General features: G+C 44.8%; 1 protein-coding gene across 4 annotated transcripts in view; it reads right to left on the bottom strand.

Moving 5' to 3' along the window:
* FLNB (filamin B, beta) overlaps nucleotides 1–23,321 on the bottom strand; it is a 182,052-nt gene extending 158,731 nt beyond the window's left edge. For all 4 annotated transcript variants that reach the window (XM_006862076.1, XM_006862075.1, XM_006862077.1 and 1 more), the window contains exon 1: nucleotides 22,863–23,321. In XM_006862076.1, the coding sequence (XP_006862138.1) occupies nucleotides 22,863–23,154 (292 nt within the window). In that variant the 5' untranslated portion in view covers nucleotides 23,155–23,321. The remainder of the gene's footprint in view (nucleotides 1–22,862) is intronic.
* Nucleotides 23,322–25,755: the final 2,434 nt, after the last annotated feature.

The raw sequence follows: 25,755 nt of genomic DNA, 5'->3' as shown, positions 1-25,755 counted from the left end.
GACATTATTCAAACTGACATTGTTCTTCAACACCACACCAGGGCTCCACCTGGTCCCATACCATGTTTAGCTTCTGCTCTACCTCCTAGTTCTTTTTGTGTAATGATTGTGGTCTTAAATGGCTGCAAGCCACTATCCAAGACACAACAGCTGATCTCCATTCTGCTGGAACAAAAGAAAGAGGAGAGTAAGGAAAAGGAGGAAGAAATGGGATTTGTACCTAATTGCCTCCATAATGGCCTACTTCTCCATTAGAACAAAATGGTACCTGACTACCATTTAAATAAAAGATTCTATAGAAGAATCCAGATCAAAAGGAAGAAAACAGAGATGAGAACTTTATATTCTCATGGAATCCAGACTTTCTGGAGTCATGAAAGCTGGATAATGAACCTCTGAAACAATTGCCCTGAGATCGCCTTTAAACCTTAAACCAAAAATATCCTCTGAAGTCTTCTTAAAACCAAGTACTACTTTAGCTTAAGTAGTAAAGATGTCTGCCTGGAGCACTGTGTTTATTTAAGATGGGAAGCCTACAAGACAGTGAATTTATGTTAATAGGGGAGGAATGTTCTACATGCACAACTTGAAGAGCTGAGATGTGCATGTGGAACTTGTTGAATGGGTGTGTGTGCTGCTGTGCGAGAAAAATTCCCTACGACGGTCAACCAGTCGAGATCAAAAGGGCAGCATTTGTCCAGGAACAAAGTTCAGAAGAGTTGAGAAAGGAGGAGGAATGGAAACAAGACACAGGGAGAAAAGTGGGATGTGACGCTATACTAACAGTACTGCCATCATTGAGATGAAACAAAGTCTGTGATTTGTTGAATGTAAAATGGATGATCTACTCTGTAACCTTCACTAAACTCACAACAAAAAGTTACATAAAATAAATCATTTCTTTAAAGTATCTATATGAGACCAAGGGGAATATAGTGGCTCTGTAGGATAACACTGGTTAGTGAAAACACAAGGTCAGCAGTTCGAGCCCACCAGCTGCTCCTCAGGACAAAGATGAAGCTTTCTGCTTCCACAAACATATATAAAATGTTGGAACCGACTCGATGGCACTTAAAAGCAACAACGAATGAGACCAAACGGTCAACAGTAACTCTAAGGCATAGATGAGAAGTGCAGGGGGCAGGGAGTCTAAATCATGAAAATGTTGATACAATGTGAAAAGTTAACTATTGTCACTGAGCAAAATATATAGAAATTGTTCATTCAGAACATGTTTTGATGAGTCTGGGTGTGGTGCTTAGGATAAGCACTGGAATGCTAACCGCTCCAGACGCTTCTTGGAAACCCTATACAAACAAGGAATTGACTCAATGGCACTTAACCACAAACAGCAGTAACATTTTAATCAAAAAAAAGAATTTTTTTTTCAAACGGATGAGGGTAAAAAACAAAACAAAAAGAAACACCTACTTCTGAGCTCAAGTAAGCAGGTACTTGGGACACAAGACCAAAACCCATCACCTTGAAACCATCTTGAGTTTGACCACAACTAAAAGGTGATTTTAAAATGCAAGTCATGACACTCATTTCACCCTTGAACCATTCCCCACGCTGTACTTCTACCCACTTTTAGAAACAATGGCACTGTAGATAAGCACTGGACAGCACCATCATTTTGAGCAACAAGGTCAGCGTTCAAACCCACCAGCTTGCTCCACGGAAATACTATACAAGGTCACACTATGAGTCAGAACTGACTCCAAGGCACTTAACAACAACAACACAGGGCAATGCAGATGTTTCAACAATCCATAGAAATACTTCCTTGAAAAATATGTCCTCCACTTACATAAAAAGCTACTGACTGGAAGGTCCCCTAGGCAAAGCTTTGAAAACCTCAAGGTTGCTTTGTTCACAAGCAATGATAGGATATTCACATTCTAAAGTTATTAACTCAGGAGTTTCAACACATACTGTGGTGGGGGGGGTGGAGCAGGATGGGGGTCTCCTGCTTGTCTTATTATCAGACTGATATCTTGAGGACAATCTGTTTTCTTTCTTACAAGCTGGGCCCAGGCTTATCTTTCAAAACAAAGAAAGTCAGAAAACTACGGTTCTTTTTCCCTTCCCTTGGTCAAGCTCTGTAATGTACTGTACCTGCAATAAAACAATGGACTCTTAATAACAGTGTTGCTGTATCACTGTTAGGCACTATTGAGTAAATTCCAACTCATATTAACTCTGTGTGACAGAGAACTGCCCCAAGAGCAGATCACTAGGTTTTTTCTCTCATGAAATCACTGAGTGGGTTTGAAATGCCAGCCTTTTGGTTAGCAGTCAAGTGCTTAACCACTACACCATCAGGGCTCCGTTTTTATAACACCATTGTTATATGTTAAATGTCATCCTAGCGACCATGTAGAGGGTTTCCAAGGAGTGACGTGTGGGTTTGAACCACCAACCCTGCGGTTAGCAGCATAGTGCCTATCCTACAGTGTCACACCAAGATTTATAATGTTATGATGATGTAAGTTTTTAAGGAGATATTTCTGATATACACAAAAAAGAGAAATAATGCAGAGTAACCACTATGTAATTAAGGAAATGAAAGATTACAAAGAGCCAAAAGCAAGTGTGCATCCTTCAATGCAGCTGGGCCCTCCTCCCCTACTTAGGTGAATCCCACAAAAGTTTAGGGATGGTCATCCCCGTGGATGTTGGATTACGTATGTGAAACTCCACATACACTGTGTCATGGTGTATCCCTCTGCAATTTGCTTTCTCAGCTCAAGGCTGTTGGTAAAATTGATCCGAGTTGATAGACTTGCTGGGAGAAGCCTTTGGTGCCTGTGTCTACCCCTTGGCCCACCTGTGATTCCAGGTGCAGCTATAATGGATGGCTCAGTGCCAACTCAGATCACCTCCCTGGGACATACATGTCTTTTGTCCTCTTTTTGCCCCCAGACCTTCACCATGGCAGAGCCCACACAGGCTCCCCTCCTGAAATTTTAAAGGAATGAGCACTGGGGAACAGGAGCTGGCGGATCTCAGTCTGCTATCCCACTCCAGGTGGGTGATTCTGGAGGATTCTGGACACTTCTCTGAAGGTCCCAGGGGAGCTGAAGCCCAGCTGCATGGAGCAGTGACTCTAATTTTGGGTTCTCCTCCTTCCCTGTCTCTGCTGCCTGGAATTACTTCCAAAAAAAAAAAAAACTTTCACTTGGGTGAGGTTAGATCTTGGGCTGCAAGGTCAGTGGTTCAAACCCATCCGCTGCTGTGCAGGTGATAAATGAGGCTATCTGATTCCATAAAGGTCTTAGAAATCCTAATAAAGGGTTGCTGTGAGTCAAAACCGACTCTATGGCAATAGGTTTAGGTTTTTGATGGCTTTGTGGGGACTTTTTGTTACTTGGGTACAGGGCCTTATCTCAGGCTCTGCTTCCTGAAGAAGCAACATTTAGCAGAGCTCTAATTTATTCATTTTTATTGTCCTGCACTAAATTTTTTAACAGTCCCTGGTGTGTTGTTAGGTGCCATCAAGTCAGTTCTGCCTCACAGTGACCTTGTATAGGGTTTCCAAGGCTGTAAATCTTGATGGATCAGGAGGCCTCATCTTTCTCCCACGGAGATGCTGCTGGGTTAGAAATGCCGACCTTGTGGTTAGAAGACCAATACTTGGCCTACAGTGCCACCAGCCCTCCTTAAGATTCCCTGGATACGATAAATGGTTACATGTTTGACTACGATCTGAAAGGTCAGCTGTTCGAGCCCCATCCCTAGAGGTGCCTCACAAGGCAGGCCTGACAATCTGTTTCCAGATCTGTTCTATTCTGATACACTGGGGGTCACTGTGAGTCAGAAGTGGCTCAAAGGCAACTGGTGACTGCTTACTCGCATTGTTAATGACAATGGTGTATTTTTAAAACGAAGTGAAGCCCTAGGTTAGGAGATCAGACTTAGTCTCACATCCCGCTGCTCAAAACCACCATTCATTCCTGGAGACTAAGCCTGTGAGGAACATCAAAGTCCCAATCTTGGTGCAAATCTTGCTTTGCAAAAACTGTAACACATGTCAATCTGATTTTTTTTTTTTTTTTTTTTTTTTTAATGGTATTGCAAAGAATATGTTTGGGTTAAGATGGATCCTTATCTTAATATCAAAAGAACAGCAGTGAATCATCTTTCATTTCCAGAATTCCTTTAGAATTACTCAGGACTCTAAATATATGGGACATCTCACAGAAAACTCAAATAAATTAAATTAGTTTGCTAATAACTCTCATGATACATCTTAGTCCGATCATGTTCATACAATCCACCTCCTAGGCTAACTCTCCCCCATTAGACTGTGAGTTCCCCAAGGTCAGGGACCATGTCTCAATTCCTTCCATATTCCTGCTCCTAGTACAGCTCTAAAGAGCTCTGGTAGCGTAGTAGTTACGAATCAGGCTGCGAACTGCAAGGTCAGCAGTTAGAAACTACCAGCTGTTCCGCGGGAGAAAGATGAGGCTTTCTGCTCCCGTAAAGATTTACAGCCTCAGAAACCCTGTAGAGGGTTGCTATGAGTCGGAACAGACTCCACCGCACATAACAACAAGTACAGCTCTGGAACATAGTAGAGGGCTGTAAGTATTCCTTGAACAAAGCATCTACACATTAGTGCTCAGAGCTATTGGTAAGACCCTACCAGTCCCATTGCTGTTGTGTTGTGAAGAGCTACTGAACTCAGTTCCAACCCATAGCAACCCTGTAGAGGGTTTCCGAGGAGTAGCTGGTGAGCCTGAACTGTCAACCTTGTAGTTCAAATGGCTTTGCGGTCTATTACATTAACCCACAGCGCCATACCAGGACTCCCATCAGTCTCGTAGAGTCAACTTTTTCAATCCTTTCCAGTAGGTTGCAGAGAAAGGCTGCCCTGGTCACCTCTCTATCTCTTGCTAATTTTGTCTTTTAACCAAAAGAGAACAAGCTTCAGAGCTATGTGCAGCCAACAGTGTCCATTGGGATTTAAAAGCACTGGTTTGGATTTATTTATGGTTACCTTTGATTTACCTAGTGACACCGTTTTTCCATTATGAGAGTGACACAGAGTCTCCTTTTTTAAATTCATTTGTTTTAAAAGTGAGTCAACTGTAGGGAGAAAAATGTTATGGGAAAAATAAAGACAGCCGTGGGATAGGCAAAAACAGTAAAGATAGTTCCAGGATCATTCTCCCATTTTGCAGATGGGAAAAGAGGTTCAGAGAGGGTCATAGGCCTTTCCAATGCTCCAGTGACGGTAGCAGCAGGGCCAGGACTAAGATTCTGTCCCTGGACTTACAGCCTACTCTGGGGGCCTAGGGCTTCTCAGACTAGTAACTGGGCTTCGGAAGGAGAATGGTTAATACCTGCAGATCTTACTGATAAGGTCTAACTGAAGGTCAATTTTAATGGCTGGAGAAACAAAAGACATTGGGCAAGTGCTTGCATTTTTGGCGTCACTAGGAAACAGTAACTAGACTGACTGATTTCTTCCAGTAGTTAAAATGTAAAGATCCACATTAGTCACTCACTCAAGTAAAACCCCCACAAATGCATACGTACTTACCTTGGAGAGAGATACTGGATGTTCTGCAAAACAACAACCTAACCATGTAATGTCAGAAACCTGGCCCAGCCACCAGAAAGCACAGGCAGTTTTTTGCTCAAGGGATAATGGAGGCAATCAAGTGGTTTACACAAGACACAGACAGGTCCTTCAGCCTGGCTGGGCAAAGCCCACATGCCCCTGAAAAGAGCTGAGACTGGTGCCCTTCAGCCACCCACATCCTTTCTGGTTTTGAGAACCACAGAATCTGACCCTGCCAGCTTCTTGCAGACACTCCAGCCCAGCTGCCTTGATGCTGTTTGTGCACGGTGTCCACCCAGGAGCCCAGTTTCCAAACACTACTGTAAAAACACTGTGCCAACTCCGTGACATGAGATCGGACAATACTGGTTTTCAGGCTATACACGTGGTAGCAAAAATCCTAGCAGGTGATGCAAGCCATCCCACAATGATCCCAGGTATCTAAAGGCCAGGACTAGAAAGGAAAGAGGTCCCCAAGGCCAAGGTAGGGATGAGTCAGGCTCCTGGGAGGTGGCAGCGGGCTGGTACACCCCACTCTGCTCCAGATGGAAAGTGCAAGAGGCAGTCAGCCCAGCCTCACGCCCAGCATTGACTGGAAAACGCCTGTCTCTCTAGCATCTGTCTTCCTTCTCCACTAAGCCCTGACAAGAGAAGCAAGAGCCACTCCTATGGCATCAGCAGGGAGGTGTGAGACCTCTTCGTACTAACACTGATGATACTAAGCAGTAGCCATAGTTGTCATTTATGTTTCGGGCACAATGCTAACTAAGGGCTGTAGAGGTATATTCTCTTTTCTGCCTTGTAAGGCAGAACATTGTATCTTTATCACCACTGTACACACCACTTTATCACCACTGTACACACCACTGTAAACAGGATTCTGGGGCGGGGAGTGATTTGCCCATGATCACCTAGTTATAAAAGGGCAGCGCCAAGACTCAGACCCATGAGTGAAGACTTCATTGGGACCTTCTAGCCACCTTCCATGAAAGCATCTTTCCAGAAGGTGGTCTGCAAAATCCAACAACGAGAAATGGGAAGGACAGGCATGTCAACAGACAAAAAAGAAATAAAGAGGCAAAGAAATTAGTTTTATAAAAGACATCCATTATCCAAACAGGACGAAGTGTGGAAAGACATCAAGAACAATTGGCAGCTGTATTCTACCCTTAAAAGAAACATGGTCAGAAGACCAGGAGTCTCTGGTTGACGGTGCCTACCTAAAAGTTAACCCAAAAACCCAGGTCACCTCGTCTAAAAACAATTCATTAGGTATCAGGCATCTTTGGCCAATTTCTGGGCATAATCCCAACCATTTCACCCCTTTCCTAGATAATTAGACCACTTCCTCCTCTAGTTTGAGGGGGCCACAACAGGTGGGGGAAGGAGAAAAAGGAAGAAAAGGGGGTGGAGTCGGGAAAGGAAGATGGGCGAATGGGGAGAGAAGTGACCAATGATGAAAGTTCACAGGTATGACAGTGAGGTTATGTGTCAGCTTGGCTAAGGCATGACTCTCAGTGGTTTGGCAGATATATAATCACTCTTCATTTTGGGATCTGATGTGAGCAGCCCATCAGCTGAAAAGGGCATTTCCTTGGGGGCGTGGCCTTCATCCAATATGTTGTTGTTGTTAAGTGCCGTCGAGTCGGTTCCGACCCATAGCGACCCTGTACAGGGTTTCCGAGGGTGTAAATCTTTACGGGAGTAGAAAGCCTCATCTTTCTCCCGTGGAGCGACTGGTAGTTTCAAACCGCTGACCTTAAAGTTCGCAGGCCGATTCGTAACCACCACGCTACCAGAGCTCCTTACATACCTTAAATGCATTTCACAGATTAACTTAGTGGTGGTGGGTGAGTGTGTGTGTGTGTGTGTGTGGGGGGTATTGTGTAGCTTTGTTTTCACAAATCTAAGGTTTGTGACAATCTTGCATCAAGCAGTGATTTTTCCAACAGCATGTGCTCACATCTTGTCTATGTCACATGTTGGTAATTCCTTCAATACTTCAAACTTTTCATAATGTTATTGCATATTTAATAGACTACAGTATAATGCCAACATAACTTTCATATGCACTGGGAAACAGCAAATTTCTGTGATTCATACTGTGATATTGACTGTACTACGGTAGTCTGAAACAACCTGCAATATCTCCGAAGTATGCCGATTGTTCTGGAAAAGCTCGCTCACTCACTCTGAACCCTTCATCTGACCCATCATCCTCTGACCTCCAGTTCTTAGGATGGGAGAGCCAGTCAGCTGACCTACCAGTTTGAGGGTGTATCAGTCCCTGTGTCCAGAGAAGCCTCTATCTAGCCAGTCTCCACAATAGCATGAGCCATTTCCTTGAAATAAATCTCTGTATATATGAAGGGGCATGAAAATGTTCATGGAAAATGGAATTAAAAGATACTGGAATTTTCCCACAACTTTATATATATATATATATATATATATATACACAGAGAGAGAGAAAGAGAGTGTGTCCTGGTGTGGTGCTGTAGGTTAATGCACCTGACTGCAAAACCATTTGAACTGCAACGTCAGCAGTTCAACCTCACTAGCGGCTCCTCGGAAACCCTATGCAGGGTCGCTATGAGTCGGAACCGACTAGACGGCACTTCACAACAACAACATACATATATAGTTGTTTTTGCTAAATGTTGTCAAGTCAGTTCTGACTCATGGCGACCCTGTATAGGGTTTCAGAAACTTTAAATCTACGTGGGAGCAGAAGGCCTCATCTTTCTCCCAAAGAGTGGCTGGTGGGCTCGAACCATGGACCTTGTGGTTTGCAGTTCAGTCCTTATCGTATGGAGCCACTGTGCTCTCTCATATACAAAGTTTTATGTATCAATGCTATTAAGTACCATCGAGTCGATTCCGACTCATAGCGACCCAGTATAGGGTTTCTGAGGAGCGACTGGTGAGCTTGAACCTATGACACTGAGGTTTAAGCCAACCTTGCAGTTAAGCACATTAGCCCACACTGCCATACCAGGTGCTGTGTAGGTGGTTCTGACTCATAACAACCCTATATAGGGTGAAGGAGCTCTGGTAGTGTAGTGGTTACGACTCGGGCTGTGAACCGCAAGGTCAGCAGTTCGAAACTACCAGCTGCTCCGCGGGAGAAAGATGAGGCTTTCTACTCCCGTAAAGATTTACACCCTCGGAAACCCTGTACAGGGTCGCTATGAGTCGGTTCCGACTCCACGGCACATAACAACAACAACAACAATGGAGTGGCTAATGGGTTTGAACCGCCAACCTTTCAGACAGTAGCACAGTGCTTATCCTACAGAGCCACCAGGACACCATACATACATGTTTTCTGATTTTGCTCCTCTAATGTATACAGTCTAAAACAACACTTGGCATCTACCAAGGGCCAGGCCAAATGCCAAGAGTCAATGTTCAATAACACCAGGCGAGGATACTACTAACAGCCGAGAACAATAAACCTCAGAGAGATGGAACAACCTTCCCCAATCTCCAGGCTAGTAAGAGGCAGGGTACATCTGACCATTCGCTTATGTACACTCAGAAAGTGGCTCAATCTGCATCCCTAAGTGGTTTCTTCTAGTCCATCTCCTTTGCCCTCATAGAGAGGGATGCTGGTAAATGGTCTCAAAAAAAAAAGTCAGTGCCCAAAAACATTAATGCCACGAAGACTTTACAGCTGTGTATGGTTTTCAGATTTCAAAATTCCCAAGCTTTTAATTTTTATGAGGTCCCATTTATTTATTTTTGCTGTTTTTGCTATTATATTGTTATTGTTGTGGTGTGTTGCTGAATTGGTTCTGACTCATAATGACCCTGAATAGGATTTCTGAGGCTGTAAATCTTTATGGGAGCAGAATAGTCTCATCTTTCTCTCCTGGAGCAGCTAATGGATTCGAACTACAGACCATGTGATTAGCAGTCCAATGTGTAATCATACACTACAACACCAGAGATCCTATTAGATAATCCATTGTTCAAAGTCCCAACAGCCTGGCCCTGTATTTTCTAGCCATGAGACCAAAAGATCTAGATGGTGCCCCACTACCATTCCACAATATTATGATCTAAGATTCTACCTAAGAATCCTGATTAAAACGAGAATTGGCAGAATGAAATTTCAAATGCTCATAGAATCTAGATTTTCAGGAGCCATGAAGGTTGGGTAGACTGAGCCAGCAACCTTTTAGTCCACAGTCAAATGCATTTAACCATTTGTGACACCCAAGGACTTTAGGTATACATTCACCACAATTTAAGAAAAAAAAAGTTAAATGAGTTTCTGTGCTGGGATGACCACAGCACAAGGTCACAACATGATAACTATTACTAGGAGTTGGGACCTTGGCAGTTCCAATAAAAGGTGGTCCTTATAACTGTTAAGAGACAGAAAGTGGTGGGAACATCCCCACTATGTGGTTGGCCAAAACATATTTCTGGTCCAAGGGAGACTTGCAAACCATAATGAGACTCAATAAGGTCTCTGATTTTAGTGCTGGCCAAAAGCTCAGCAATAACTCAAGGATGAAATTCTTTCCCAAAAACGTTTCCAGTCCACAGTCTCTCCACCTCCACCCCCCTACCCCAGAATCAGCAGCTCCTCTTTCCAATTCCAATCAAAGGGCAGTGGTGAGCAAACTTCCTCCAAGTAAAAAAAGATTCATTAAGAATCTTTGTAGGGATGTGTGCTCTTATTAGATTTTTCTGTATTTTTGCTTTTTTTCTTTGCAAAGAGTAAGAATTACAAGTGTAAGTTTTTAAATTTAAAAGAAAGAGCCCACATTCAAAGTAAATTTGGAAGACAATGACTTTACTTTAGGAAAGAAATAGAACAGGAGGATTAAAAGCTCAAATGGGAACTTTGAGTCACAACCTGTGACTTACTGGCTGGCCAAGCCTTGGTGCGGCTCCATTTTGTATATAGGGGATTATAGCAATAGCACATCTCAGAATTCTACTGAGGTTTCATTTAGCTCTTATTACAAAGCAAGTGGAGTCCTGGTGTGGTGCTGTAGGTTAATGCGCCAGACTGCAAAGTCGTTTGAACTGCAAGGTCAGCAGTTCAAGCTCACCAGCTGCTCCTCAGAAACCCTATACAGGGTCGCTATGGGTCGGAATCGACTCGACAGCACTTCACAACAACAACATGTATATGTTCCTTATTATTACAAACTATTACTACGATTATTCTCAGGGGCTTCCTACTATGTCCATATAGAGCCTCACATGCCAACTTTGAAAAGACTTTGCTCTCTAATAATGGAAGCAAACCACAGATGTACAGAGAGAGAAGAGAAATGAAGTGCTAAGTTCTTTAAATTCAGTACCAGAGTTCCAAAATCCAAACCAAACCTATTCCAACTCATAGCGATCATAGAGGATGGAGTAGAACTGCCCCCACAGGGTTTCCATGACTAAATCTATATGGAAGCAGACCATCATATCTTTCTTCTGCAGAACAGCTGGTGAATTCAGGTTTACAGATTGCAAACTATTATTTTGCATTTTGTGAAAGCAGATCCTTTGCAAAGGAATCAATGGACCAGACTTCTTACTCAACCTGTCCAGGCTAATGAGCTCCGAGACAGAGAAGTGAATAGGAGACATAATCCTGTGCCTAGTGCACTTGCAATTCCATGGGAGAGGAAGACTGGTGATTTAGGAGACCAACATCACACAGTAAACTATAAAACAAAACAGGATTGAGGCAAGGGAGCCATGGGTTTTCAGGGCACAGCCTAGTGTCCTGCAACCTCAGGTATTGATATCCAAGGATATCAAACAAGAGAACCAAAAAACAAGAAGAGGTGAGACACTTATGGTAAAAAGAACTCACTGTAGGACACGTGTAAGATTACACTTGGATCACTTCCTGTAAAGAACTCCCTCACAGAACAGGCATTCCCCAAGTGCCAGCTCACCTCCTTTAGTGGAGATAAGGAATGTGCCAGTCACTGCCCATTGTGCTTGCATGCCAACATTCACCAGGGGCTCTCCCACTCAGAATATTTTCTGGGTCTTGCCCCCAATGGCAGGACATTCCACTGAGGAGGGTCCTCTTCTGACCAAGAATTTTGTAAATGAAACCCAGGACTCTGTTCATCTAACAGAATCTCCAAGTCACAAATGCCTAACTTGTCGGGTGTCAGTCCAAAGTCCTTAGCACTTGAGGGAAAGGATCTGGTCTTCCAGCTCCGGTCCGGCTCTACTTCACCTAAGGCACAATCACTTTGTTCTCTGGCAGCTGGGTGCACCCCAGACAGTGGAATGTGGAAGTCTTTTTTTCCAGGAATCAGAGGGTGCAGAGAAACAAGAGTGTTTCATACAAGTAGTGTGTGTAGTTTATTTTTTGAGGTGACCCCATTTGTGTCAGAGTAGGACTGTACCTCACAGGGGTTTCAATGGCCTTTTCCCAAGGCATCTCTGGATGAGAACCTCCAACTTGTTGATTAGCAGCCAAATGTATGAATTGTTTATACCATCAGGTGGTTTAACGGGGAGGGGGCCCACAGGGCATACACCAGCCCCCAAGGGAGGCCAGCCTCTCCCTCAGTTACAAACACCAGAAACTAACACCATTCCTGACTGTGGAAGAAATGCCAACTGTTGCTTGTCTTTTTTAATCTTAAAATCTGAGTTTATGGGCCACAGCAAATTTACATAGCCCTTGCCACAAAGCCCCACCCATTTCCCTATAGCTCTAAAGCCAAAATTCCACCCAGTGTTCCAAATAATTCCAACCTCTTTGGTTCCCTTTATATCTGAAAGGAAATTCCAGAAAAGTCGCCTGGCATGGCCAAAGCTGACCGGCCTTATGAAAATACCCAGAAAGGTGACCCATTTAGTCAAAGAAGCTTTCAGATCTCCATGAGAAAAGGAATTCATGCCAGCATAAAGGACCTACAGAGAGGAAGAGGGAGCTGGAGTGTGCTGGTAACGCCCAGACCTTTCAACAAGCCAGCCAGGAGATTTCTGGGGAGGCTGAGTTTGGATCAGCCAGACAGACCGGCTTTCTCTCTCACAGGGAGAGCTGCTGAGAATGCCCTGGGGAGCAGCAGTTCAGCTTTGGTGCACAGCTGCCCACAGTGGAGAACAGCAGGAGAGCTGCCCACAAGGCTCCTTGGAAGATTAGTGACAAGCTGCTTGTTTGGATTGTAAGCAGCCTGCCCACTTGTGCCAGGGCCTCCAGACTGATAAAAGTTGAGTTGATCAGTTCACAAACACAGACCAACACATCCTCCCACCAGTTAATGTTTAAAGGTAGCAGAAGGAGAAGATGTGACTGAGGTCATTTCTGACAGAGCACAGCTGTGCCAATGGCTGCGGTCAGCAAAGATCTCCCAGTGTAGCTGGATCGCAACATAAACCTCCGCACCCGACTCCTATCCTGACATGGGCGCCATGAGCCCTGCAAACTGCAACCAGAAGGAATTCCAGGGCACCTCCTTCTGGTCTCTGCTTGCCAGGCCTCACCAAGACAGCCCTGCCTAACTCCCCCAAAAGCAACCTCTGGTTGGTCCCTACCACCTGGGTTTGTAGTAACATCACTATGCCTGGAAACCAAACAAAGGCCAGGAAAGAATTAGAGACCTGTCTCCAGAGAGAGGGCCATAATCAGAATTCCAAGGAGCTGGAAAAGGGTTCAAGAAGGTAAAATGCACACACACACAAAAAGTTCTGTTCTGTTTTATAAAAAGAAATTTGAATTTCACATTAATCAACAAACTTACATGAGTAAGTTTCCAAGCAAAACAAAAAGGGAAAAGACTAAATCTATCCCACATCTTCTCACTACAATACACAGCAAAACCTGTGACAGCCAGAACCTGTGTAAGGCAGAAACTGTCAGCAACAGAAAATACAAATATTTTCTACTAATAGAGAGCAAAACAAAAGTGCTAACAGGCACCCTGTCAAAGATAGAAAACTTAAATCAAGGCAGTCCCATTGAATTCCGGCTCTCACAGGTTTCACTGTTACACATCTTACTTTACTTGTCTTTGGAGTTAGGCAGATGTGAACCTCAACTTCTTCATCTGTGAAATGGAAATGAACATCAAGCCAACTCACTTTCCTGGGTTGTAATGATGATTATAACTAATAAAGGCAAGGCACTCAGTTAGCAAGCAAAAGCATACAGTAGGCATGCAAAAATACATATATTAGACATTAAAGGATGCAGCTATGTGTGACCAAATCATGACACTAGGTAACGGAACCTAACCAGTATCATCCATATACATTCTTGGTATTGAGAATTTCCAAGGAATCTGCAAGACAGATGTACTCCTTATGAAGCTTTCTACCTGTGCTGCTGTTAAACAGTGAAGTTTTGATGATGGGGAAAAGGAAAGAAATTCAGACACTCTGTCAAAATAACTCAGTCTAATAGCCAGTCCTGGCTAAGCAAAAAACAAAACTGTTTCTTGACTTATAGTTCAGGAAAATGCTGGCCAAGAACACTGCATGGAGACTAGTCAAAAAGGGATCAGTGAGAGCAGACGTTCTTTGGTAAATTTTGTAATTAAAAAATGGGCATAAAGAGCTCATCAAATTGGTTTTTATAACCGAACAGTTTGTAAAAAGCTTTATGACAACCATTTACAATTTAATAAGTGAACATATTTCAGGCCAATGCTTAGGAAAAAAACAGTAATTTCATAAAACTCAGTATTTTTCTTGCAAAAAAAAACCTCACAATACCTTAACTCTAAGTTGACATGATTAAAACACTCAGTCGTCCCATCCTTTACAACATGTATTTCAACTCTCACCTACTGTTTCATAAATCACCAACTGATTTTCTAATCATCTTTCCAAAGAAGCTTTCTCCCTAGAGTATATGAACTCGGTTTCAAAAGAAAAGTAGATGAGGTGCCTTAAAACCACAAGACCACCTTCAAACCCCTGTAGAATCAAGTACTGTCACTTATTATAGAATAACCAGAGCCCATCCGATCATTATTGAGCATGTTTAATGGATAACTAGATTTACAACAGCAATATAAAACTGCTTCTGGTAGAATGTCCTGGAAGGCCATTTTAATCATTACAACAGCAGGAAATAGCACCTATTTAGATTGAAATGGCTCCTTCCATTGGATCTATTAATTTAGTTGAAGTTATTACTGGGGCATGGGTTATAAGTGCAGATCTAGCTCCTTGAATAAGGACAATCAAAGATGAAAACTCAACTATAACACTGGCAATATGGAGGAAAAAGAGAAAACTCAATGTAGAAACTCAAGTTCTCAAAGAGTCCCAAAGTCAGGAATGTGTATGCCAAAGGAGCACAAAATAATCCATGAGAGTACAAGAAAAATCAGATCTTATCATGGAATCTGTTACCTAAAAGGAAATGAAACTTTATTTTTAATATACAGATTGACAGTAATATATGCATAAAAACCCACAGCCATCACGTCGATTCCAACTCATAGCAACCCTACAGGAGCAGACAGCCTTGTCTTTTTCCTGAGGAGCAGCTGGTGGGTTTCAACCAGTGATCTTGTGGTTAGCAGTCCGATGTTGATCCCACACCACCACCAGTGCTCCTTTGTATATGTTGTTGTTGTTAAGTGCTACTGAGTCGATTCTGACTCATTGTGACCCTGATTAGGGTTTCTGGGAGTCCCGATGTGGAGCTGTGGGTTAATGCGCTGGACTGCAAAGTCAATTTGAATCGCAAGCTCAGTGGGTCAAGCTCCAGTCACTCCTTGGAAATCCTATATAGGGTCACTATGAGTCTTAAACTGACTCAATGACACTTAATAGCCACAAAGGGTTTCTGAAAAGCGGCTGGTGAGTTTGAACCACAATGCTTATTCTATAGCACCACACCAGGACTTCCCTTTGCATACAGATTACCAACTGAAATGGATCAATTGGTTTATTCCAGTTTATCTATCAATTTTAAAAAAATTGCTATGTCCCTCCTCTGTATATATGAATTTATTTAAAGCCTATATGCAAAGGTTATAAATAAATACCCATACACAGAGAAGAGACATATTAACTTTTTTATTGATATGAGTAATGAGTAACTGGAACAAAACAGTTGATCCATTTCAGTTGGGTTCACCAACTCTAACCAAGGATTGCTCACTGAGGACATTCAGCTGGCAGCATTCTTCTGCCTCAGAATACCCTTCTCAAACCAGGCCCTGCCTGTCTCCACTACCCCTCCGATATTTGCACTGAAGAGGCCCAAGTGCTCTCTCACTAGCTTCCATACACCTGTAGGACTTCAGGGTTGACACACTCTCGTGTTCCTGTGCTCACTTAGGTAGCTGACTGCTCATATGGCTAATTCCCAGTTAAACTTCAGATCTTAGCTTAATAAAGGCTCCTTCCTCCAGGGAGTCCTCCCGACTATCCGCTCCAGACTGGGGGTAGTTGCTCCTCCCCTTCAAAGGGCTTATCATCTAGGTCTGGGCTACTCAGGGTGAGGTCAGGACCTATTGAATCAGAGCTGCATTTTTAACAGGTGATTTGTGTATGCCCTAAGGTTTGAGAAGTCCCACTCTATATGACAGGGAGCCTGGGTGGCACACTGGGTTAAGCATTGGGCTGCTAACTTCAAGGTCAGCAATTCAAATCCACCAGCCACTCTACAGGAGAAAAATGAGGCTGCCTTGCTCCAGTAAAGATTTACAGTTGTATTCTGTCCTATAGCGTGCCTGAGTGGGAAGAGACTCACGGCAGTGGGTTTTGGTTTGCTGGAGCTGATGCTCCCTAGAGGCTGGTCTCTCCCCCTGCTGAGCTGTATGTTAGGCAAGCAGAGGCCACAACTGTCTCTTTATTCCTGTGGCTCTTGCTGAACGAGAAAAGGAAGACAAAAAAGATCTCAAGAGGTATTTTCATCAGAAATTTCAGGTAGGGAGCAAGGAATAGCTACCATGACAAGTGACAGTAACAAAGCCGCTGCCATCAAGTCAATTCCGGCTCATAGTGGCCCTACTATTGTTGTTGTGAAGTGCCATCAGTTTCAACTCATAGCGATCCCTTACAGGGTTTCTGAGGAGCGACTGGTGGGTTTGAACCACTGACCTTACAGTTAGCAGTCCAGTATGTTTCCGACAGCCCCACACCAGGTCTCCTGCACCCCTAATGGTGTTGTTCACTGCCATCAAGTCAGTTCCAACTCATAGCAACCCTGTGGAGCGTTTCAGAGGCAGGGCTGGTGGGTTTGAGCTGCTGACTTTGTAATGAGCAATTCAGGGCTTATCCTACAGCACCACATCAGGACTCCAGCGACCCTAATAGGACTACAAAAAGCAGCTGGACTGGCTAGAAGACTAGATGAAAGACAAAATAAACGTCTAGTCTTGGGTTCCAAAGCACACTAATATTAATAATGACAATGCTAAACATTGTGCTCTACAATAAACTATTCACAGCTAATGCTCTTAGCAGCCCTGAGGTAAGAACTACTCATTTCTTCTATTTACAGATGGGAAACTGAAGCTCAGAAAGGTTATGGCAGTGAACCAAGGTTGCATAGCAGTTACTGGGGCAGCGTGGGCATTAGACCTCAGGAAGCCTGGCTTTAGGTCCATGCCCTGAGCCACTGGTCTGTAGTATATCCAGGATGGCCTAGTATGTGTTATGGAGAAAGGGTTGGCATGTTACCCTTAACCATGGAGCCACTGGAGGCAGGACCTCAAGACTCTAAGTCTGAGCATCTGCAGCTCCAAGGAGCAAAAGCAGCCACCTTCAGCTAGCCCAGCAGCTAACTTCTGAACACCCGCCTCAGAGCAGGACCTGCAGTGGGTGTGCCCAGGAGACATCATTTGGCTCAAAATCAAAGCCCTCCTTCAGCATAGCCTCTCCAGGAATGAAGGCGGCTGCTGACTGGCACGCTGGCTCTGGAGGAGTGCCACAGAGGCCCAGCCACCATCTGGAAGCGATTTGGCCCAGAGATTCCTGAACGGGGTGGGAGGTTGGAATGACCAGCCGCCCAGATCTCCCGTCCAGTTCGGAAACAAAGCTGGTGTGAATGGGCCCCGGAGGCAGCCATAACATACGGGGTCATCCCCTTCCACACAGGCAAAACCCTCCAGACAGTCCATAACCACATTTTAACAAGTAGAATCAACATTAGCCTACCACTCTGGTCTCCCCATAGTGGCGCTGATTATAAATATCCTTCCAATGTGCAAATCCCTGCAGCATGACTTTTGAGAATGTTATTGGACAGTGCCTTATTATATAGCAAACACTCACATTGCACTTCTGATGTGCCATGAACTATTCCAAGCACACTAAACAGTAGTAACTTGTTTAATCTTTACAAAACCCTTTTAAGGGGGTAGTTATCTCCATTTTAAGGAAAGCAAACTAAGGTTTCCTGAGCTAGTTAGGGTCCTGATATGACACTGTTGGATACGCACTGGACTGCTAACCACAAGGTTAGAGGTTCAAACCCATCAGATGCTCCTCAGAAACCCTATACACAGGGTCATTATGAGTAGGAACCAATTAGATATCACTTAACAACACAGCTAGTGGGATTTGAACCAAGAATCCTAACCACTATATAAGCCACCTTTCACACTAATGTGCTACCCATTTATTAATTTTTGATTTACTAATGTGCCCAGAACTTGGTAATTCTTACAAAGCATGTGGTTTTGCTATTTTTTAAAAAAACACTCTGGGTCTAGACTCCATTACCCAGAGGGCATACTGGCATTTGCTAACAATCAAGAAAGAAAAGGTAGTCCCAGTGTGGTGCTATAGGAGAAAGCACTACACTGCAAAGTCAGTTTGAACTGCAAGGTCTGCAGTTCAAACCCACTAGGTGCTCCTTGGAAATCCTATACAGGGCTCACTATGAGTAAGAACTCACCGCACTTAACAACAACAAGAGCCACTGAGGGAGGATGAACCTTCTAGAAATTACTGCCCTGAGATAATTTTTAAACCTTTAACCAAAAATATCCCCTAAACTCTTCTTAAAACCAAACAAGTGTTTAATTAAACTAGTAAAGTACATGTGTCTTGAGTATTGTGTTCTTTTAAGAGCTCTTTCTGGGATCAAAGCAACAACAGCGACTCCAAAGATTAGATAAGAACCTCAAGGAGTAGTGAGTTCAGCTCATGGGGGAAGAACAACTCAGAAACGGAGAGTGAGAATCATTGTACATTTCCAAGGATATAATCAACAACAAAGAATTGTACATGTAGCAGCGGGGGAACCGGTGTATGCCTTGCTATGCACACATTCAACAAAAACAACAAACAGTGAGTTAGACACAGGCAGCGATTTCTAGTGATGTCAGGCTTTTTTGTTGTTGATTTTTAAGAAAAAAATTAAAGAGATTTCAAGTCCTGTTTGGATATGCCTGGATTACTTTAAGTTTCTTTGTTTCATTAATTAAATAAACTTGTATTTTTTAAAAAGAAAGGAAAAAAATGGTAGAGCCCTTTGTACCTTATTTAGGAGGGGGTGAGGCAAAAAGGAAAAGGAGTTGAGCAGAGTAGTGACCCACCACCCTGGAAACTCTGCCAGGTGACCCAACACCCCAGGGAACATGCGCCTGGTCTGCTCTGGGGCAGTGGCCTGGCACAAGTGACCTAAGTAAACATTAGGGTCAGACCGCATCCTCTGAAAAGGAGAGTATTCCTTTCTTTAAAGAACAAACCAAAACACAGAACCCAAACTTCTAGGTGCTTTGCTTGTCATTCTGGGCTGAGAGACCCCATTTTCTCCAAGTTGGCTGGGCCGCACACCTTTAAAACGTTTTGGGGGAAAACAAGTAAATAAAACTGCCAGCTCTTGGCAATCAACTAGAATTAAATATGCTGAGGCCTTACTATGAACTGCCCAGGATGTAACAAAAATATAAGAAAATCTCCAACTTTGGGAGCAAGCCTACTAAGAAACACAAAGTGAGAAGCTAGCCAGGTTGCTTTCCAATGAATTCTAGGCAGAAAAGTCACCATTCTCTGACAACTATCTGACCATCTCACATCTCAAGGCCTGTACAGGATTCTAATGATCCCCTCAATGTGTAATCTAGGGAGCTTATGCAGAGTACACAAAACCTCGTGTTTGCTCAATGATACGTTCTCTGATTATGGAGTCAGGTATCATGTATTAGGTAAAGAAAAAAAAAAAATCTTCCCCTAAAAAATATGAAGGCAAAGTACTCATTTCTCAAAAGATATCTCTCGATACAAGAAGCAAATTTACTCTCCTCACCTCCCAATAAGTCATCCAATTAATGAGCTCTTCATCACAACCCTTTATCACCAGGCCAAGGCCAAACACTTCAAGTAATGGTTTCCAGCCACCATCGCAAAATCCAATGTTCCGGGGGCCTTCTGGGGAGGGAACTGTATGTTACTCATCTCTCTGATGCAGAAAGTAGGTTAGGAAAGACTCAAGCTGAACAGCTGGAAAGACCTAGGTTCTAGTCACCATTTACTAGCTGGGTGACCACAGGAGTGAGTTACTTCACTCCTGTGAACTTCAATTTCCCCATCTTTGAATGTTGTTGTTGTTGTTGTTAAGTGCCATCGAGTCGGGTCTGACCCATAGCGACCCTGTACAGGGTTTCCGAGGGTGTAAATCTTTACGGGAGTAGAAAGCCTCATCTTTCTCCCGCGGAGCGGCTGGTAGTTTCGAACCGCTGACCTTAAGGTTCGCAGCCCGATTCGTAACCACTACGCTACCAGAGCATCTTTGAATAGGGGTAATAATACTAACAATCATAATAGCACCATTTTCTGAACACTTACCACATGCCAGGAATTGGGCCAAGGCCTTCTACCTTCCCTGTGACTTACTAAAGCAGATCAATTCAGAGATGAGACTCAGGAAAAGCAATATATGCCCCTAGTGAGTGCCAAGAAGATTCCATGGGGAACACACTTAGCACCGTGCCCAGCACCATGAGGGCCTCAAAATTGAAGCATTACCGTGGTCAGCACAGCACAATGTGACACAAGCAGTGAATATATGAACTTAGTCTAAGTAGGATATGACTTCTTTTTGAATGGCCATTGCGTAAAACACCCCAGGGGTAGAAGGAAGAGGCCTCAAATATGACCCCTGCGGGAGCTCTGGCATTTAGCAAGTTTCTCTCTGGGTCTGTAAGAGTTGGAAAACCAGTTTGCTGGGAGATCTTTCTGGAGAACAGCCAGGTGGACAATGACAGGAATCATAAACACGGTTATACTCTTTGACCCAGGAATGCCACTTTGGGGAATATGGTTGAAGAAATAATTTTAAAAGAAAGCAATGTAACTAGTAGTGGGAAGAAGTCCACAACAAGAAGATGCAACAACCCACAGGGCTATGGTGGGGGAAGGGACGGCTGACCCTGAAATGTCAGGACAATGGGAGACACCATGACCTGGGTGGGTTCAGGAATGAAAATTATGAGAACCAAGCAGAAAAATATAAGGGACCAAACAAAGTCAAGAATGAGTATTACAAGCTTCAGACACAATGTGAATTTAAGCTAGTGCCTCTGTAAATAGTTGGTGAAATTAGGTAATCCGGGATTTTCTAGTGCTGTGGGGGGTTTAGGGGCTCATTTTTTTTTTTTAAGAAAAAAATGTTTAAAATTTTTTCAAGTCATGTTTGGATACTCCTGGTTTACTTTAAGTTTCTTTGTTCCGTTAATTAAATAAATACACATTTTTCAAAACAAAAGAAGAAAGGATCTACATTGAGCCTGGCCAGGCCTTAAGATTCCTCAGAAGGAGGGCGGTTCTTGAAAAAGAAGGAATTCCCGGAGAATTCTGAGGTTCACCCTCCCCAGGACAGGAGATGGGACCACAAAAGAAAGACAACAGCACCCCTCTGCAGAGATGCCACCTTGAGAGTGGGGGGTGGGGTGGAGAAGTCCTACTAGGAGGCCAGCCAGGCAGGGCAGGTGGCAGTCACCTGGGCTCTGGAAACAGGAAGCGGCCCTACCTGCAAGGACAGGTGAATGGGGGAAGGTGAGGCCCAGAGGAGGCTCAGCCTAGAGGGAACCCTTTTTGGGCTGAAGAAAGTCCCAGCAGCCACACCTACTTCCCTCTCCTGTCACTGAGGTAACTTTCTCATCAAGAGACCCCAGGCCCAGGAATGAAGAGGGGGCATATCGGCACAATGTGCGTGCACACACAATCTCTATACACATACACACTCTGCACACCCATGCCATGAACATATACACACACTATATACCCCTTGTCCCCATCATCACAGCCCACTTTCTTATCAACCTTGCCTTCGTTCTGAAAGGCCCTAACTGCCCCAGGGCATAAAGGAGACCTCACCACCATCCCCCATTCTTCCTCCACAGTGGAGGGGAAATTAATTCAGACACCAAAACCTCTCTCCAGTCAGAAAAACCGTGATGTGGGGAGGGGGCAAGAGGAATGAGAAACAGCCTTCTTTTCGTTGTCACCCACTTCCTTTAATTCTCAGCTCAACTCTTGCTACATGGACGACCTTGGGCAAGTCAGTTAACTCCCTGGCCACCCTTATCTGTAAAGTGGGTCTGAGGACACCCCAGTCCGCACGATGTATAAGGTCAGAACTAATTGTGAAGGCTGTTAGCACAAACCGGCACTAGTCTGGGCTCCGCACAGTAGTAATCTCACTACCATCTCTCAGAGCTACAACTTTAGCTTTGGACAGAAGGCTTACCAAGCTGCGCGGGGCCAGAGCCCAGTTGCGAGCAGAGAGAGCCAGAAAGGGCACACCCCCACGCTCTCCTTCCAATCTCAGGGCCCACACCCGTACCGGGGACGGAGGGAAAGGGTACCATTTTCACTAAACTGGGAGGCGCAAAGAACGGTTCTTCCGCAGGTCTCCCTGCATGGCCTCCGAGCCGACGCCCATTCCACAGTCGCCTACCGCACGGGCCTGGGCGCAGCAGAACGAACTCTCCCGGGAGCATCTGACTAGACCTACACCCTCAATGATCGGGACTAAGGGTGTCCAGTTCCCCAACTCCCTCAGGAGTTCCCCAAGGACAGAAAAATACCACATTCCCTCCTCTCCCCCGGCAGCCCCATCCGAAACCCACAAGCCACCTGAGGCGCACAGTCTGGGCGCACCGCCGGGAGAGAGAACACGAAGTACCACCCCTGGGCATAGCATCGGAGAAGGGACATCAGACCACTTTGTACCCATCCCTGGATGACGACTCCCCTCGCCTTTGCACCCACACCCAGCCCGACTGCTGGGTGTGGTGGGGGAGCGCTCCCGGGAGCCCCAGCCTCCGGCAGGGGCGCACGCGTGGGGGCCAGATGGCACATCGGGTCGGGACCTGAGTCCGGCCAGGGCACTCACCAATGGACACGAGCTTGATGCTCTCACGGTCCAGGAACTCGAGCGCCACGGACACATTCTCGAGCTGCATCTGGCGGAAGGTGGGCCGCTGATGGTACTTGCGGTACATGTGCTTCTGGCTAAGCACCTCCAGCAGCGCTATGAGCCGTAGCCCGTCGCTCAGGTCGGTCTGCAGATTCCCGATGCGTTTGTTCACGCACTTGAGGTGCTCGTTGCACCAGCGCGTGAACGTGTTCTGCTGAATCTTCTTCCATGGTGCGTCCTCCGCCAGGTCCTTCTCGGTGACCGGCATCCTGGCGGCGGGAGGCGGTTAGAGGGCGCGACGAACTGCAAAGGGCTGGTGTCGGGAGGCCCAGGAGTTGGGGAGCGCAAACCAAACTCGGAGCGGGAGCGGGGATCGAACTCACTGCTACCGGTGCCACGGTCAGGGCTGCTCTGCCGCTGCTCGCCTCTGACCGCGCGAAGCGCCTGGCCTCGCGCCTGCGCGCAAAGCCTCCCCGCCCCCGAAGCCCCGCCCCATCCGACCCTCGACCCGGAGTTCCCTGGCCGCGCTCGCCCCCTGCTGCCCATAGTGGGCACTGCGACCAACTCCAAGTCGTCCATAGACCCCTTGTTTCGCGCTCAGAGGAAGGGTCATCAGGCTCCTTAAGGAGAAAGGCAGTCTGCTTTGTATGGACAGAATGAGCGGGCACCGTGGTGTAGGTCACGCAGAAGTGCCGGTGGTCCACCTATACATTCAATAAGGGTTTTGATTCAGCTCTTGTGAGTGCCAAGCACCATGTTTTAGGCACTGGGAGACACAATGAAAGAAACAGACGTTTTTTATTCATATTGATTGTAATCATATGAATTACCATATTTTCAATAGCATTTATTGAATGCCTACTGTGTGGTGCCATAGGATAAGCATTCTACTGCTAATCACAAGTTGGTGATTCAAACCCACCAGCTGCTCCTTGGAAACCCTATACTAGGTCACTATGAGTCAGAACTGACTCAACAGCACTTAACAACAATGTGGTAGGACATCTCCTTAGTGGCTATCAACCAGTGGTTAATAAAACAGACTGTCCCTAGCTTGGAGGAGATAGCCTAATAGGATAAAAAAAAAAGTCAACAGTAACTGCTAATAGTGGTAGCTATGTGCTGTGGGGTCAGTTCTGACTCACAGCAGCCCTATCTTTATGGGAGCAGGAAGCCTCATCTTTCTCTCGAGGAACAGCTGTAGTTTCAAACTGCTGACCTTGGGGTTAGCAGCTCGTCTGGTAACCACTTTGCTACCAGAGCTCCTTAACTACTAATTACTAATAGTAATAGTAGAATTAGTAAATACTATTACTAATATATATATATATAGTAGAAATTAGCAATAATGGTTGCCTTCTGTATTAGTTTCCTGTTGGTGCTGTAACACATTGCCATAAACAGTGAATTAAAACATAACATAAACACAAGTTTACTATCTTACAATTCATTAGGTTAGAAGTCCCTCGCAGGTCTTACTGAGCTAAAATCATGTTGGCTGAGTGCATTCCTTTCTGGAGGCCTGATGGTAAAACCGGTTTCCTTACCTTCTAGAGGTGACCTGCATTCCTTAGCTTATGGCCCCTTCCTCCATCTTCAAAACCAGCTGCCTCCCACGAATCCTTCTCCTGTTGCTGTCTCTCTGGTCTCCATAGTCACATCTTACAAGAACTCTTTTTAAACACCTTGTGATTACATGGAGTCCTGTGGAGGTACACTCATCTGTTAACCAAAAGTTTGGAGTTTCTAGTTCACCTATAGACACCTCTGAAGAAAATCCTGCTGATCTATTGCCAAAAGTGAGCCACTGAAAACCCTATGGAACACAATTCTATTCTACCATGCATGGAGTCACTGTGAGTTGGCCTTAACTGAAAGGCAACTGGTTAGTAGATGTGATCACATTGGGCTTGCCCAGATAATCTAGGATTATCTCCTTATTGTTGATTATTACTGTCATTATGAGTTGGAACCCTTTATAGGGGTTTCCGAGGAGTGGCTGGTGGCTTTGAAGTACTGACCTCGTGGTCCAGTACCATGCCAGGACAATTCCCCTTTACTATAAAGATAAGAATTAGCACATAGACATCTTCGTATTACGCACCTTCTCTTGTACTCCTCAGGGCTCCAAGCTAGGTGCAGGGATACAGCAGAGACCCAGGTCTGAATAATTACACCTATTTATTAAGCACCTGTTGGGTACCTGAGCTAGGCCCTATGTAAGCAATTACCATGACTTTGGCCCCTGTTGACAAGAGGAAACTGAATGGTTACGTTCCACAACCACCTAATACAATTAGAACTAGAATCCAAGTCTGTAAGATTTTAGAGGAACAGTCTAATGTGGGAGGAGAGAGGATAGGTGTGGGGTGTCCTGGGACTACAGAAGGAGCACCAAGCGCAGGCTTAGGGGAAACGAACCAAGGCAGGCAGGCTTTTTGGAAGAAGAGGAGTTGGGCAGGATGGAGAACAAGAACTTTTAGCCTTAGGGATTACCCAGGAGACTGAATGAATGCATACAACACTACATGCTTGGCTCAGCCACTGAACGTGATCACAACAGCCTGGAGGAGACAGTGTATATATAGTACATGCCCCTGCCCCATAGTTGTTATTGTTAAGTGTTGTGGAGTCGGTTCTCAATAAATATATGAATGGTCATTCCCTCATTAGAGATGAGGTGAAGAGATTGACTGGTGGTTAGCTGGTAAAACTAGACAAAGCAGGATTTGAACCTGGACGTGACTTCAAAGGCTGTACTCTGCCTACAGGCCCTCCCTAATGCTACCCCACAAACCTGGAACTTGCCTTTGTCCACACAGTGAGCAAGATGAGCACTGGATTCACTAGAGGCAAAATTGATAGCATT

This window comes from Chrysochloris asiatica, unplaced genomic scaffold (genome assembly GCF_000296735.1).
Source record: "Chrysochloris asiatica unplaced genomic scaffold, ChrAsi1.0 scaffold00046, whole genome shotgun sequence".
NCBI lineage: Eukaryota > Metazoa > Chordata > Mammalia > Afrosoricida > Chrysochloridae > Chrysochloris > Chrysochloris asiatica.
This window is presented reverse-complemented; position numbering and strand designations above follow the sequence as displayed.